This window comes from Rhincodon typus, chromosome 4 (genome assembly GCF_021869965.1).
Source record: "Rhincodon typus isolate 14 chromosome 4, sRhiTyp1.1, whole genome shotgun sequence".
NCBI classification, from domain to species: Eukaryota; Metazoa; Chordata; class Chondrichthyes; order Orectolobiformes; family Rhincodontidae; genus Rhincodon; species Rhincodon typus.
Window position 1 is genome coordinate 121,330,993 of NC_063335.1, and position 14,968 is coordinate 121,345,960.

General features: G+C 40.6%; 1 protein-coding gene across 1 annotated transcript in view; it reads right to left on the reverse strand.

The window, feature by feature from the left end:
• The window catches only part of LOC109928501 (intermembrane lipid transfer protein VPS13B-like), a 196,723-nt gene that overhangs the window by 131,503 nt on the left and 50,252 nt on the right, over positions 1 to 14,968 (reverse strand). Inside the window, exons 7-9 of the mRNA XM_048596230.1 lie at positions 6,005 to 6,186; positions 4,524 to 4,873; positions 1,605 to 1,766 (exon numbers count right to left, since the gene is read on the reverse strand). Of these exons, the coding sequence (XP_048452187.1) occupies positions 1,605 to 1,766; positions 4,524 to 4,873; positions 6,005 to 6,186 (694 nt within the window). The remainder of the gene's footprint in view (positions 1 to 1,604; positions 1,767 to 4,523; positions 4,874 to 6,004; positions 6,187 to 14,968) is intronic.

A 14,968-nucleotide genomic window follows, 5' to 3' on the forward strand; every position in this document is an offset into this window, starting at 1 on the left:
GATAGTAGGAACTGCAGATGCTGGAGAATCCGAGACAACAAGGTGCAGGGCTGGATGAACACAGCAGGCCAAGCAGCATCATAGGAGCAGAGAGGCTGACGTTTCGGGCCTAGACCCTTCATCAGAAGAGGGAGAGGGGAAGGGGGTTTTGAAATAAATAGGGAGAGAGTGGGAGGCGGATAGAAGAGGGATAGAGGAGAGGATAGGTGGAGAGGAAACAAACAGGTCGAAGAGGCGGGGATGGGGCCAGGAAAGGTGAGTGTAGGTAGGGAGTTAGGAAGGGGATAGGTCAGTCCAGGGAGGACGGACAGGTCAAGGGGGCGGGATGAGGTTGGTCGGTAGGAGATGGAGGTGCGGCTTGAGGTGGGAGGAGGGGATAGGTGGGAGGAAGAACAGGTTAGGGAGGCAGGGACGAGCTGGACTGGTTTTGGGATGCAGTAGGGGGAGGGGAGATTTTGAAACTTGTGAAATCCACATTGATACCATTGGGCTGCAGGGTTCCCAAGCGGAATATGAGTTGCTGTTCCTGCAACCTTCGGGTGGCATCGTTGTGGCACTGCAGGAGGCCCAGGATGGACATGTCGTCTGAGGAATGGGAGGGGGAGTTGAAATGGTTCGCGACTGGGAGGTGCAGTTGTTTATTGCGAACCGAGCGTAGGTGTTCTGCAAAGCGGTCCCCGAGTCTCCGCTTGGTTTCCCCGATGTAGAGGCCAAAAATGTCAATGACTAAGTTGGGGAGCTAAGTGGGTAGCAATAGGATAGGTAAGTGAGGGCAAAATGATGGACAGATGAGATGTTATTGTGGGAAACTGCTTAAATGTAGTGGTATCTGGTCTAACTCCAATCATCTGTTTTTCTAGTTCCTTTTGGGAAGTTAATTTGAGAACTAAGGTTGGAAAATCCTCACAGTGTCACACCAGTCACAGTTAGGGCACCTACCAGTAAGTATACTCTACATCAAGGCAACTGTCAAAAACAGGATATTTAAAAATGAAATGAAATTCCACCTTTGTGGAACAAACTACACATCACTGCCTCATACTTGTTAATGTTCTCTTAACCATCCAGAACTGGAAGCTTCGTACGACGAGAAATGAACACATGCTTTCACAATTTGCTTCCAACAAAAATGACAGAATTAAAAGGCAAAAGCTGTGAGAGACAGCAGAACATTCATCATTTTCAGACAGAAGCTGTGACAAAATGCCATTGTTGGATTCTGACTTTGGTGTGAGAAAATATGACAGGTGTTATTGGGATGCTGAAGGTAAAGTGCACTTTAAATGACTTTGCTAATTAACTTACTTGGATGCATTATGACGCACTTCTGTGACAAGTAAGACTTGAACCCAAATACACTGGCCCATAGATAAGGGCACAATTATTGGACCACAATACTCTATGTCAGCACTCAGTACTTAAATAAATTGGAGGCAGTTGCACTGGGTTTATCACTGACATTTTCTGGACTTAAATCATAAAAAGCTTGCTTTACTCATACAGCAATATTAATGTCTCCTTCAAGGCACCTGCTGTTATTATTACCGTTTAGTCCCCTGAAAGAGCCGTCAAAGAATAATTCAGCAAGCTACGTTTTGTAATACCTGGGGGGACTTGTGTGAACGCCAGCTGTACTGATGGCTGTGCTGACTGGCCAATAGAACATTTTCATCAGTATCCACCTGGCCAAACCGCAGTGTCTCCTGAGTGTCATTACATATCACAAAGTGGCTGAAGACCAACTCCTCTGCCTCTGGATGTTCATTCTGGAACAGAAAACATCAGTGTGCATTAGATCAGCCCTAAGGATGTTTAGCAGCTATCCACCTAGTGGTAAATACCACGGCCTGAAAACCCGAGGACGTGAATACGCCGGTTAATATTTCAGATGACTGACAAAAGCTGGTTACTGTCAATGCCAGCATTTTAAATTCTCCATAGTACTTAATAAAACAGTTGTTTAAAAAAAATTGGATCCTTCTGGAGGATTTGTGTCTCATCTAAATACTGATTTAGAAGTTAAAGTTGGCAATGTCTCTGACGCTTAATCTTTAATGACTGCAAAAATATTTAGACAAAATACTGGCATCACAGCTCAACTTTCTACTTTTAAAAATTAGAGAACTAAGATTTTCAATGCTGACCAGTCAGTGGGTACAATTTGACTAAAACAATGAGATATTGCCTGTGTGCCTGTGAATTGTGCATGAAAAATGATTGGCATCAAAATACAGGGCTTGGTATCATGAAGCAAAAATAATTTGTAATATTTATATATTATGAAAGAAAATGTTTTAAAAAGGAACATTGTATGAGTACTTCTACTGTGATTACATTATTTGCATAATACAAGAATGACAGTTTTGATATAAACTTAACTACGGTGTTGCACAGGAGGATTAAACAAAACTTTTTCTTTTGGTACTTGACTTTATAATTGAGCTCTCTGGCTTCTAGGTATTCAGTTCTATCTGTTGGACTTTGGACGACTCTTAAAATGAAGCCTATATGAATAACATGACCCACTGAGCTATGGTCAGAGGAGCACAGGCCCTCTTTGGGACCTTTGGATGTTGACCTGTCTTCCACTCTTGTGAGGGAAAAGGGTACACTTTCAAAACAAAACAATGAATTTAAATAGAGATATAGACAGGCCCGTATCTACCCCATTACATCAGAGCTGCCCATCATTAATGGGAGAAGTAAGTGGCCAAATCCATATCAACTCATGAACAATGTTGCAGACAATCAGAACACATACTCATATCTTTTATATATTATACACTGTGACTTCCAGAAGGAGTCTAATTCAGGCTTAACTTGAATATACGTTCTAAATCACAAAGCATAGAAACATAGAAGATAGCAGCAGGATGCCGCCATTCGGCCCTTCAAGTCTGCTCCGCCATTTTTCATGATCATGGCTGATCGTCCAATTCAATAGCCTAATCCTGCTTTCTCCCCATAACCTTTGATCCCATTTGCCCCAAGTGCTTTATCTAGCTGCCTCTTGAATACATTAAATGTTTTGGCATCAACTACTCCCCGCGGTAATGAATTCCACAGGCTCACCACTCTTTTGGTAAAGGAATGTCTCCTCATTTCTGTCCTAAATGGTCTATCCTGAATCCTCAGACTGTGACACCTGGTTCTGGACACACCCACCATCGGGACATCCTCCCTGCATCTACCCTGTCCAGTCCTGTTAGAATTTATAAGTATCTATGAGATTTCCGCTCATTCATCTGAACTCCAGTGAAAATAATCCTAACCTAATCAATTTCTTCACATACGTCAGTCCCGCCATTCTCGGAATCAGCCTGGTGAACCTTTGCTGCACTCCCTCGACAGCAAGAGCGTCTTTTCTCAGAAAAGGAGACCAAAACTGTACACAATATTCTAGGTGCGGTCTCACCAAGGCCCTGTACAACTGCAATACCACATCCCTGCTCCTGTACTCAAAACCTTTTACAATGAAGGCCATCATACCATTTGCCTTCTTTACTGCCTGCTGCACCTGCATGCTTACCTTCAGCAACTGGTGTACAAGGACACCCAGGTCTCGCTGCACACTCCCCTTTCCAAATTTACAGCCATTCAGGTAGTAATCTGCCTTCTTGTTTTTGCTTCTGAAGTGAATAACCTCACATTTATCCAAATTACACTGCATCTGCCATTGATTTTCCCACTCACTCAACCTGTTGAGATCATGCTGAAGGATCTCTGCATCCTCGTCACAGTTCACCTTCCCACCCAACTTGGTATCATCTGCAAATTTGGAGATGTTACATTTTGTTCCCTCATCCAAATCCTTAATATATATTGTGAATAGCTGGGGTCCCTGCACCGATCCCTGTGGCACCCCACTAGTTATTGCCTGCCAATCTGAAAAGAACACATCAATTCCTACCCTTTGTTTCTTCTCTTCCAACCAGTTTCCTATCCATCTCAATACACGTCCCCAATCCCATGCACTTTAATCTTGTGCAATAATTTCTTATGCAGGACTTTGTTAAACGCTTTCTGAATGTCCAAATACACCACATCAACTGACTTCCCCTTGTCAACATTTTGAGGTTGACAAGGTATTTGAGGTATTCTGGGGCTAACGAGCTCCAGAGGAACCCGAGGGTACCGACAATGAGGAATAGAAGACTACCATTTCATCTAATGAGTTTCCTTTTTTAAAAAACTTATAATGAAGAGTATTGGGGCTCATCGTAATAGAGATACCTCTTGAAGCATTAATTTTATTTTGTTGACAAGACCTTGGATAACCCTCTGTCATTTAATGAAAAGTATAAAATATGCTGATTCTACACCTGAGATGTGCGTTATCCAAGATCTCGAAATGATGTGGGCACAGATGAATAAATAGAGTTGGGAAGTCAATCAGCCATGGTCTCACTGAATGGCAGAGCAGGCTTGAGGGGCTCAATGGTCTACTCTTGTCCCAGAGTCCCCGATGGTTAATTGTAAAAAGAGCTGACATGGTTTAAATTATTTCACATGCTTAAACGTACCTGTCTCCAAGCACGAGCTGCTATGTCCAGTGAATGAACTGCGTGTTGCCCCACACTGATAAACACTGGGTCAACAAACACATTTCCGTCCATTAGCTGCTCCACACAGCTGTTGCTAATGACTACTTGCCCATGAAAGATGAAGGGTTTTAAAATGCTTGTCATGGTTAGGTTACGGTACTCGAGCAGCTTGCAGTTGGCGATCGCAGAGAACTGGAGCTCTCGGTAGACAGGGCCATCGGACCATTGCCACATGTAGACATTTGGGCTTTTCAGAGAAACAATCATGTATTCTTGCTCTGCAGGCAGCTTTCTATCAGGGATGAATGCCTGAAGACAGCTGGGATGTGCTGTGGTATGAAATAAATATTTCACGCAAAAATTTTAGAAATTTGATGGATTGTGTAAAATAGTAGCATTAAAGCTATTCACCGATTTATAATCGAAATTTAAACAGATAGGTAAGTTGCTGTTACAACTCAAAGGTAAAATAAAACCATTCTAATTTTGTCCACTTAATGTTAATAATTGTGAAATGATCTTCGCAAATTGAATAGGAAGGATTAAACTAGTACCTTCAAAGGCATTTTTTAAAATTCAATTCTACGTGATGGTTATTTCAAAGTTCAAAACAGAATGGGATTAAAATTTAGAATGGATTTATTGAGATTTTCAAGCATTTTGACAACTGTACAGGTCAAATAACCTGCTTCTGTGCTCTGTGGTTCTGAGAGATTCAGATTTTCAGGGGTATTTACTACTAAAATCAGAAAATCAGTGAAGTATGACTATTACAAACTAAGGCAATGAAATTATACTCATATTAAAGAGGGGACTTTCCAATAAAATAGCAGAGGTGATCACAGACACACATCTTCAGCATGCAGAGTGCATTTTCAAGCCCAAGTGAAGAATATCAATTTCTTTATTTAAAATTCACATTTCCATGAAAACAAGTGTTTTAGCACAGAAACAGGCCATTCAGACTAACTAGTAAAAGACTAACTAGTTTAAGTTTGACATAAACCTATTTCATCTCACCCTATCGACTTATCTTACTACTCTTTTCTTTTTCAAGTTCTTATGTAACCTTTTATTAAATGCACACTGAACACTTTGATATGAATTATTGTGAAACGGTGGCATACCTTGTATTACGTTGGTTGTTTAATATATAATACTTAAAACAAACTCTTATATACAAGATCAATTGATTTGTATTAGTTAAATAAGCAATATATTTGAGAAAAATCTCTCTTATGATCTCAGGTCATGATATTTCACAGAAAGCAATTCATGTTTTAATTAATTTTTTGAATAAAAGCAAAACTGTGTTTTCAAGAAAGCATACTTTACTCTTCTTTCAGCATTTCAGAAAAAAAAGTTCTCAATATATGGTGACAGGTTTCCTCGGAATAAAATGACAAAGCTTTAGTTTAGAACTGAAAATGTCTAAGTAACAAATTTGTTCAGTAACATACCTCTACCGAGCTGATCCAGATGATGACAAAGGTGAAGCTCAATTTGGGCAAACTGCAATGAGATGCCAAAAGAAGGCACAAACCATGCTGCAAAACATGAATCTACCCTGGTGCAGGCTGCCAATGCCATTGGAGACACAAGCTGGTCACAGACACTTTGTGAGCCAGATTCACCATCACTGCTGATGAGAATACAAGACAGAAATAATAGATGTCACATTTATGCCAACACATTAGTGAAAAGAAAATACTTTTTAAAAAATTTGACAAATAAACCTAACAGATATATCACTTTATTAAAGATATCTCTCAACAAACAAAGTTATGCCAAAAGATTTTCACAGTACCAGGCAAATGACTATCTGAAAATTGGCAATTTCCTAAAGCCACAGCCATTGACAAAGAATATAAGAACAAAAATACATTCTTTATTGTCTAGGCTAGTTGGATTCATATCTGGCACCGAGGGAGATGACTGTGGTTGTTGGAGTTCAGTCATCTCAGTTCCAGGACATCTCTGCAGGAGTTCCTCCAGGTAATGTCCTAAGAATGACCTTCCCTCCACTGTAAGATCAGAAGTGGGGATGTTTGCTAATGATTGTGCTACGTTCAGCACCATTCGCAACTCCTCAGATACGAAAGAAACACATGCCCAAATGCAGCAAGACCTGGGAAATATCCAGGTTTGGGTAGACGAGTGATGAGTAACATTCATGCCACACAAGTGCCGAGAGTATTTAATCATTATCCCTTGAAGTTCAGTGGAATTAGCATCTCTAAATATTGCTTTATCAACATCCTGGGGGGGTTAACCATTGACCAAAAACTGAATTGGACAAGCTAGATAAACAAAGTGGCCACAAGAGCAAGCCACAAGCCAAGAATACTGCAGCGAGTAACCCACCTCCTGACTCCCAAAGCCGGTCCATCATCTACAAGGCACAAGTCATGAGTGTGATAGAATAATCACACTTGCTGGATGCATGCAGCTCTAACAACACTCAAGAAGCCTGATACCATCCAGGACAAAGCAGCCCACTTGATTGGCACTGTATCCACATTCACTATCCCCACCATCAACATACAGAGGCAGCTGTAAGTATCATCTATAAGATGTACTGCAGAATTTTACCAAGGTACCTTAGACAACACTTTGCAAACTCACTACTGCTAATGAGAAGGACAAGGCAGAGGAACACCATACTTGCAAGTTCCTTTCCAAACCAGACATTATTCTAACTTGGAATTGTATTGCCATTCCTTTAGATATAACTAGATCAAAATCCCAGAACTCCCTCCCCTATGAAATTGTGGGTCCATTTATACCAATTGGTCACTAAGTATTGCTATTTTGATTTTAAAAAGTCAGGTTCTACAGATGTTGAAAATTTGAAATAAAAGATAGTGGGACCCTCAGGAGGTGAGGCAGCATTTGTAGCAGAGAACAACAGAATTTCAGGTTGATTTTGCCAATGAAAGGTCAAGACATGAAACATTAACTCTGCTATTCTCTCACAACAGACGGTACCTGATTTGCTAAGTGTTCTGAACATTTGGTTTTTTTATTTCAGTTATTGCATCCAGTTCTAGCCACATAGGCAGTAATGTTGTGACAAAGATGTAGAGAAGAACCGCAAGAATCGTTTTTGAGGTAGAAGGAAAGAAAGACAAGGAAAATGTAGATGTTCAACCACAAAAATAGAAATGGATGGTGGTGGGGGTTTCAAAGGAACGGGAGTAGGCCATTCAGCCCCTCAAGCCTGTTCTGCTATTTAATGAGATCATGGTTGATCAGGGTTAAACTTCATATACCTGCCTTTGTCCCATAACCCTGAATATCTTTGCTTAACAAAAATTTATCTATCTCAGATTTAAATTAACTACTCTAACATCCACTGCCATTTGTTGAACAGAGTTCCGTATATCTTCAATACAAGATAGTTCGCAGCAGCATAGTGGCTCAGTGGTTAGCACTGCTGCCTCACAGCGCCAGGGACCCGGGTTCGATTCCACCCTCGGGTGACTGTCTGTGTGGAGTCTTCACATTCTCCCAGTGTCTGCGTGGGTTTCCTCCGGGTGCTCCGGTTTCCTCCCAATGTCCAAAGATGTGCAGGCTAGGTGGATTGGCCATGCTAAATTGCCCGCAGTGTTCAGGAATATGTAGATTAGATGAGATACAGGGGGATCGGTCTGGGTGGGATACTCTGAGGGTCGGTGTGGACTTGTTGGGCTGAAGGGCCTGTTTCCACACTGTAGGGATTCTATGAAGTTCTATAATGGGGGTGCAATATATAAATGTATCAAACTGCTTCCTAACATCTCTCCTGAAAGCTCTGGCCCTAAGTTTTAGATTATGCCTTCATGGATGGGTGCCATATTTAAAGTTTGAGGTGTAACACTTGCTTTTATCAATAATGTGTTCAGTAAAAAGGTAAGCTCGCAAAAACATATAATTAGACCTAGATTAAGAGCACAAGCATAAATGAAAGAAAGGCAAACTGAAGACAGAAGCCAAGAGTCTATACAAAGTGGTCAACATGGAGAATGAATGTTTAGGCTCAGTTAATAATTCACTGAGAGCTATGATGTGTGTAGCTGGTGTTTGTTCCAGGCTGTTGAATTGTTAACAGCCTGAATAGTATTTTGCACTTTTGTCTATCTTATGATCATTATGGCACTTGGATCAAGCCCCAAACTGCATAAGTATATATATCTTTTCAAAGTACTGGATTTACGAAGAATTTTTATTTGAAAAAAAGCTTTTGTGGATGACTTCATGCAATTGTATTTATTCTCTGGACTTTATTAATATAAAAGTTGGCCAAAACTTCCCTTCAAATGTTGATTTGGGTTTTGGTTGCTTTTCAAAAACATGGTTTCAAACAGCTGAAAGTGGTGTGCAATCTAAAGTTACTTGAGTGCTTGTTGGCGAGGAAATCAAGTTAATAAAATTCCAATCCTGACCTGGAAGCACCCTGTTACATTCACTGATCATTCAAACATTCAACACTGGGGTCCAGTCACAGGTTGCAAAGGTACATGAAGTATGAGAAACATGACTTATAGAGCGTACGAACATCAATACTTAAAGAACTGCATTCAAAAAGGACAATAAATCAAGGGCAAAGTAGGGCAGAGTGACAATGCATGGCCCCATTTAACTATTTGTAACAGAAGGACAACATACATCCAGAAGTTTGCTTGTTCTGTACAGATGTTAAAAGTTTCCATTGTATCAATAGATCTAAGTATTGTAATCTAACAAAGGGGTCACTTAGCAACAGTTGAACATACAGGGAAATTCAATATGTCTAAGTTACTACATTCTTTCAAAACACATTCCTGATCTCTTAAGCAGAAGTTATCTTTGCCAAGTCATCCTTCTTAATTTAAAACAGATAAAATATTTTCTAATTCTGAAAATGGACTTGTTATGCATAAAGCAGAAATTAACACAGCATCATTCCAAAAGCCCATTTTTCAATTGGCCAGAATTTGCTGCCACAGTAACAGTGAGGAGTTTACCAGTATTCACTGTTAATAATACATACATTATCCAGTAACTTGTAGCAAGGAAGAGAAATCCCGTGAACTACAAATTGTCACATCGCAAATCACTGAATGACTTGTGTGGCTCCAACGTTAACCGCAAAAGAACAACTCTTCATCCTCAATCTCCCTGTGAGTTTCAAGAAATTGCTGCATTTGCTTGTTAATTAACAAAAACCTGCTGGCTCAAACACAGAACAACCAAAACTGTGTAGTTTCTTTCCAACAGGTAGTAAATTGTTCTGATTGACAGTAAATGAGTTTTTACATTTTTAATTTATCCTTCTCTGTTTTTATCCAATCTTACTTTCCCTCTCATTATTTTTCTTCCTGTACTTGATTTGATTCTAGTTCTCTAATCCTCTAGTTCTATTTGTAATTTTATTTCCTTCCTTTGCCTATCCTTAAATTCCATCTATTAAGGAGATGGATTGTTGATCGCCAAACTCCCAGTTGCTCCACTGCTTTCATTGCACTGTTGTTATCTCACATCTCCAGCAACTTAAAATGTAAAAAACACTTGAAGGTACAAGGTTAACACCAAAGGGCAAACCTTGACATATTTTCTTTATTTCTCCATTAAATACAGGCATCGCTGTGAATGCCAGCATTTACTGCCCACTTCTAACTATCCCTGAGAAGGTGGTGTTGAAACTGCAAAGTCTGTGCGTGATGTCAGTACACCCAGTGCGCTGTTAGGAAGGGAGTTCCAGAATGCTCTGCTCCGGAAAACTCTAAGCCAACAACAGCCATATGTTACCATGTTATGCTTCTGGTTATAACTGTGAAAGTGTTCTAATTTTCACTGAAAAAGGAAAACCCACTCAATCTAAACGATCACAAGTAATAAAAACATAAAATGTTCAACAGTTTTATCTGTCTGGCCTCTTCTAACAAAAATGAAATGACATCTTTATCCTTCACACAATCAGCTGGTTCAGTAATAATACTTTACAGGCTACAGATGAAGTGGAGAGAGATGGCCCCAGGGAAAAGTGGGGATTACAGATTTTCTTCATCTCTAGATGAAGTGGAATGGTTTGAGTTTGTGTTGAGTAACTGCTGCGATTATATGGAATGCAATTTTCAAGATTAGTTCTTTCCTTTAGTCTATATTATCCATTGGGATGTTGACAATGCTACGTAAAGAGGAGTAACTTCTTGGACCCAAGCCATGTTAACCAGTTGAGTCTCCCATTTTCACACACTTTATGGGAGTGGTGGTGGTTGGGTGTGGGGGGCTATGCTGGACATTAGATTTCTTTCTGAAACACAGTCTGGTATAGACTTATGAGATGTTCACCAGAATCTGCTTTATGCATACACACAGCACACAAAGAGGTCATTAAGCCCATTGTGTCCCACCAGGTCATTAGTCCCACTCCCCCTGCTCCTTCCCCAGAGTCCAGAAATGATTTTTTTCCCTTTAATTGCCTCTTCAATTTCCCGTTACTTTCAACTCCCTCACAGGCCACCAATTGCAGATCACAGCAACTCACTCATTTTAAAAATAAAATCCCTTTTTCACACTGCTGGTTCTTTTGATAACTAGTTAAAAGCTTTATCCTCTAGTGACAAAGTAGTAAGTAACCAATCAGTTTATTTTTGCTTATCCTATAAAATTGTTCATGGCTTTGAACTCCTTTACACAAGTCCCTTTAACTTTCATTGTTCTAAGAGGAACAACAGCAGTTTCTTCAGTTTTTTCAAATAATTGAAAGCCCACACCCTTGGCACTGTTCCAGAGAGCTTCCTCTGCACCCTTTTCCAAAGGCTTAATGCCCATTTTGCCTTGCCTGCATCTACACCGTAAATACTCATTCTGCACAGCATTGGGTACGTGATGGTTTAAGAAGTGTATTAGGGAGTAGGTTTCTAATCCCTTTACAGATGTCTCCCTTTCTTTTGGCAAAATGTTTATGCTAAAGTCTGTGGAGCACAGCACAACGGAGTTTCAACTCGGGGATCATGCTCTTGTTTATGTAGCAACATTTGTAAAATGCCCTACAGCCAAGACCAATGCACCAGCTGAATTTACACAACCTGCAACATGATCGCAGCTTCTGTGGCCTGTCTCACACTATATTAAGCTCACATAGGGCGAGCAACAGAAAAATTTCTCTGAAGTCTTAGAGATTTGACTTCTTATAGGGAGAAGAAAGTACCTGTAATATTGTGGAAACTTCAATCATTAGCCAATTCACTGTTTTTGTTCATCTGATATAAACGTACTTTGAGGATTTATGCTAACTCACGCCAAATTATCACATTTTATACTTTTACATAACAATTTTAAACTGTTAGATTTGGAAATTCAATCTAATTTCTGTATGTGTCATTGAATAGGTTTGCAGAACTATGGCGAAACAATATCGAATTTAGGACTAATTGGCTTCAAGGCCAATTGGTATCCTGGAAGCCGAGTAAAACTGGAATTAATGGGAATTGGAGAACTCTCTGCTGGTTGTGGTCACATCAAGCCTAAAGGAAGCTGGTTGTGGTTGTTAGTGGTCAATCACCTCAACTCTAGGACATCTCCGCAGGCTTCCTCTTGGTAGTGTCCTGGACTCTTCCACCTTCAGCTGCTTCATCAATGGTTTTCCCTCCATCATAAGATCAGAAGTCTGAATTTTCTTGATTATTACACAACATTCAGCACTATTTGCTACTCTTGAAATACCAAAGCAGCCGGTGTCCAAATGCAGCAAGACCTGGACAGTATTCACACTTGAGCTGATGTGTTAAATTACATTCATGTCACATAAAGTGCCAGGCAGTGACCATCTCCAAAAAATCACTCCTTGACATTCATTAACATCAGTGAATACCCCTATAGCAACATCCAGGGGGCTACTATTGATCAGATACTGAACTGGAACAGCCACATAATTACTGTGGCTATGTGAGCAAGTCAGAGGCTGAGAATTTGTGGTGAGTAACTCACCTTCTGGCTCCTCAACACTTAACCATCATCTACAAGGCACAAGTCATGAGTGTGATGAAACATTCTCTATGTGCCTGGATGAGTGCTGTTCTAACAATATTCAGGAAGTCCAAATATTGAAAATTTTAAACTTAGACTGGCAGCTGGAATGGAGCCTGAGCTATTATTCATCCCAACACCACCAGTAGCAGCTGTATGCACCAAGTACAAGATGCACTGCAGCAACTCACCAGGCTCCTTAGACAATATCTCATAAACCCGAGAACTTGACAACCTAGAAGCACAAGGAGTAGGAACACCACCACCTACACTGTTCCTGGGTGAAATATTGGATCTCCCTTCCAAACAGCACTGTGGATGCCCCTCACCCGAGGATTGCAACAATTCAAGAAGGCAGCTCACAACCACCTTCACCAGGCAATTAAGGATGGGCAATAAATGCTGGCCCAGCCTATAACACTTACGTCCCATGAATAAATTAAAAAGAAATAATTTAGACAGATTGATTAAAATGAAGAACAGACTCAACTGGCAAAAGGTCTCCTTCTGCACTGTATGATGCTGAAACAAGGAAAGCTAGTGTTTTGTGAAGTCATCAAGGTATGAGGTAGTGGTGCTGGGGAATAAAGCCTTTCTGTACTTTCTTTTAGCCTAAGCAATAGGAAGAAGCGTTTTCAGGGTCAGGTACATTAATAGTCAAGTGCAAAGTTTTAGATATTGAGGGAAGCTTTCCTCCAAACTACAACATAATCATAAAACAATTTGTCATTATTCACAAGTTAGATCACTTAATAGGTTATCTTCCATTAGATCATTTGATATAGAAGCAGAATTAGGACATTTGGCACAGCAAGTCAGCTCCACCATTTAATCATGGCTGATATATTTCTCACTCCGATTCTCCTGCCTTCTCCCCATAACCCTTGATCCCCTTACCAATGGAGAATCTATCTATCTCTGTCTTAAAACCACTCAATGACTTGGCCTCCATAGCCTTCTGCAACAATGAGTTCTACAGATCAACCACACTCTGGCTGAAGAAATTCCTCATCATCTCAGTTCTAAAGGGTCGTCCCTTCACTCTGAGGCTGTGCCCCCTGGTCCTCGTTTCACCTACTAGTTGAAATATCTTCTCCATGTCCACTCTATCCAAGCCTCTCAGTATTCTGTAAGTTTCACTGAGATCCACCTCATCCTTCTAAGCTCCATTGAGTGCAGACCCAGAATCCTCAACCACTCCTCATATGACAAGTCCTTCATTCCTGGAACCATTCTTGTAATACTCCACTGAATGTCCTCCGATATCAGCATATTTTCCCTGATATGGGGCCCAAAACTGCTCACAACATAGCCTCAGCAATACATCTCTGCTCTTGTATTGCAGCCCTCTTGAAACAAATGCCACCATTGCATTTGCTATCTTAACTGCCAATTGAATCTGCATCTATGCTTCCTACCAAAGCGCACAGCCTCACACTTTCCCACATTGTATTCCATCTGCCACTTCTTTGCCCACTCTCCTAGCCTGTCCAAGTCCTTCTGCAGCCTGCCCGCCTCCTCAATGCTATTTGTCCATCCACCTATCTTTGTGTCATCTGCAAACTTAGCTTCAATGCCCTCAGTTCCTTCGTCCAGCTCATTAATGTGTAACGTGAACGGTTGTGGTCCCAACATTGACCCCTGTGGAACTTCACTCATCGCCGGCTGCCATTCTAAAAAAGGCCCCTTTATTTACACTCTCTGCCTTCGGCCTGCCAGCTAATCCTATATCCATGCCAGTACCAACACCATGGTCTTTTATCTTATTGAGCAGCTGCCTGTGTGGCATCTTGTCAAAGGCTTTCTGGAAATACAAACAGATCCTCTCCTTTGTTTACCTTTTTTGTTACCTCCTCAAAGAATTCTAACACATTTGTCACATATGACACATATGAAGCTGTGCTGACTCAGCCCTATTTTACCACGCATTTTCAAGTATTTCCCAATCTCATCCTTATGACTGAACTCTTACCAACCACTGAGGTCAGGCTAACCAGCTTATAGTTTCCTGTCTTCTTCCTCCCTCCTTTCTTAAATAGGGGGTGTCACATCAGCTTCTTCATTCACTTGGACCTTTATCTAAGTCTTCTCAATAATCAATTCAGCTCCAGGTTACAAATGGTTTTACTGCAAATGAGTTTGCATGCAGACAAACTCAAAAACAGTTGAGGCAGCCCGAGCTCACTTCAAGATAGAATCTCGCAACAACTTGGAATATAGCTGCTCCACCAAAGCAAAAATCTCAAGATGCTTCACAGAATCATTCACAGACAATATCTTACACCTAGCATTGTAATACAGATGTTAGGATGGAGCTCAGTGACTTCACAATTGCTAAAGATACAGTTACCAGTACAGGAATGAAACAAAAAAGGAGCTTTACTGAGTTCTTTGTGAATTGTAGGGCTAGAGGGTTTTACAGGATGGGATGT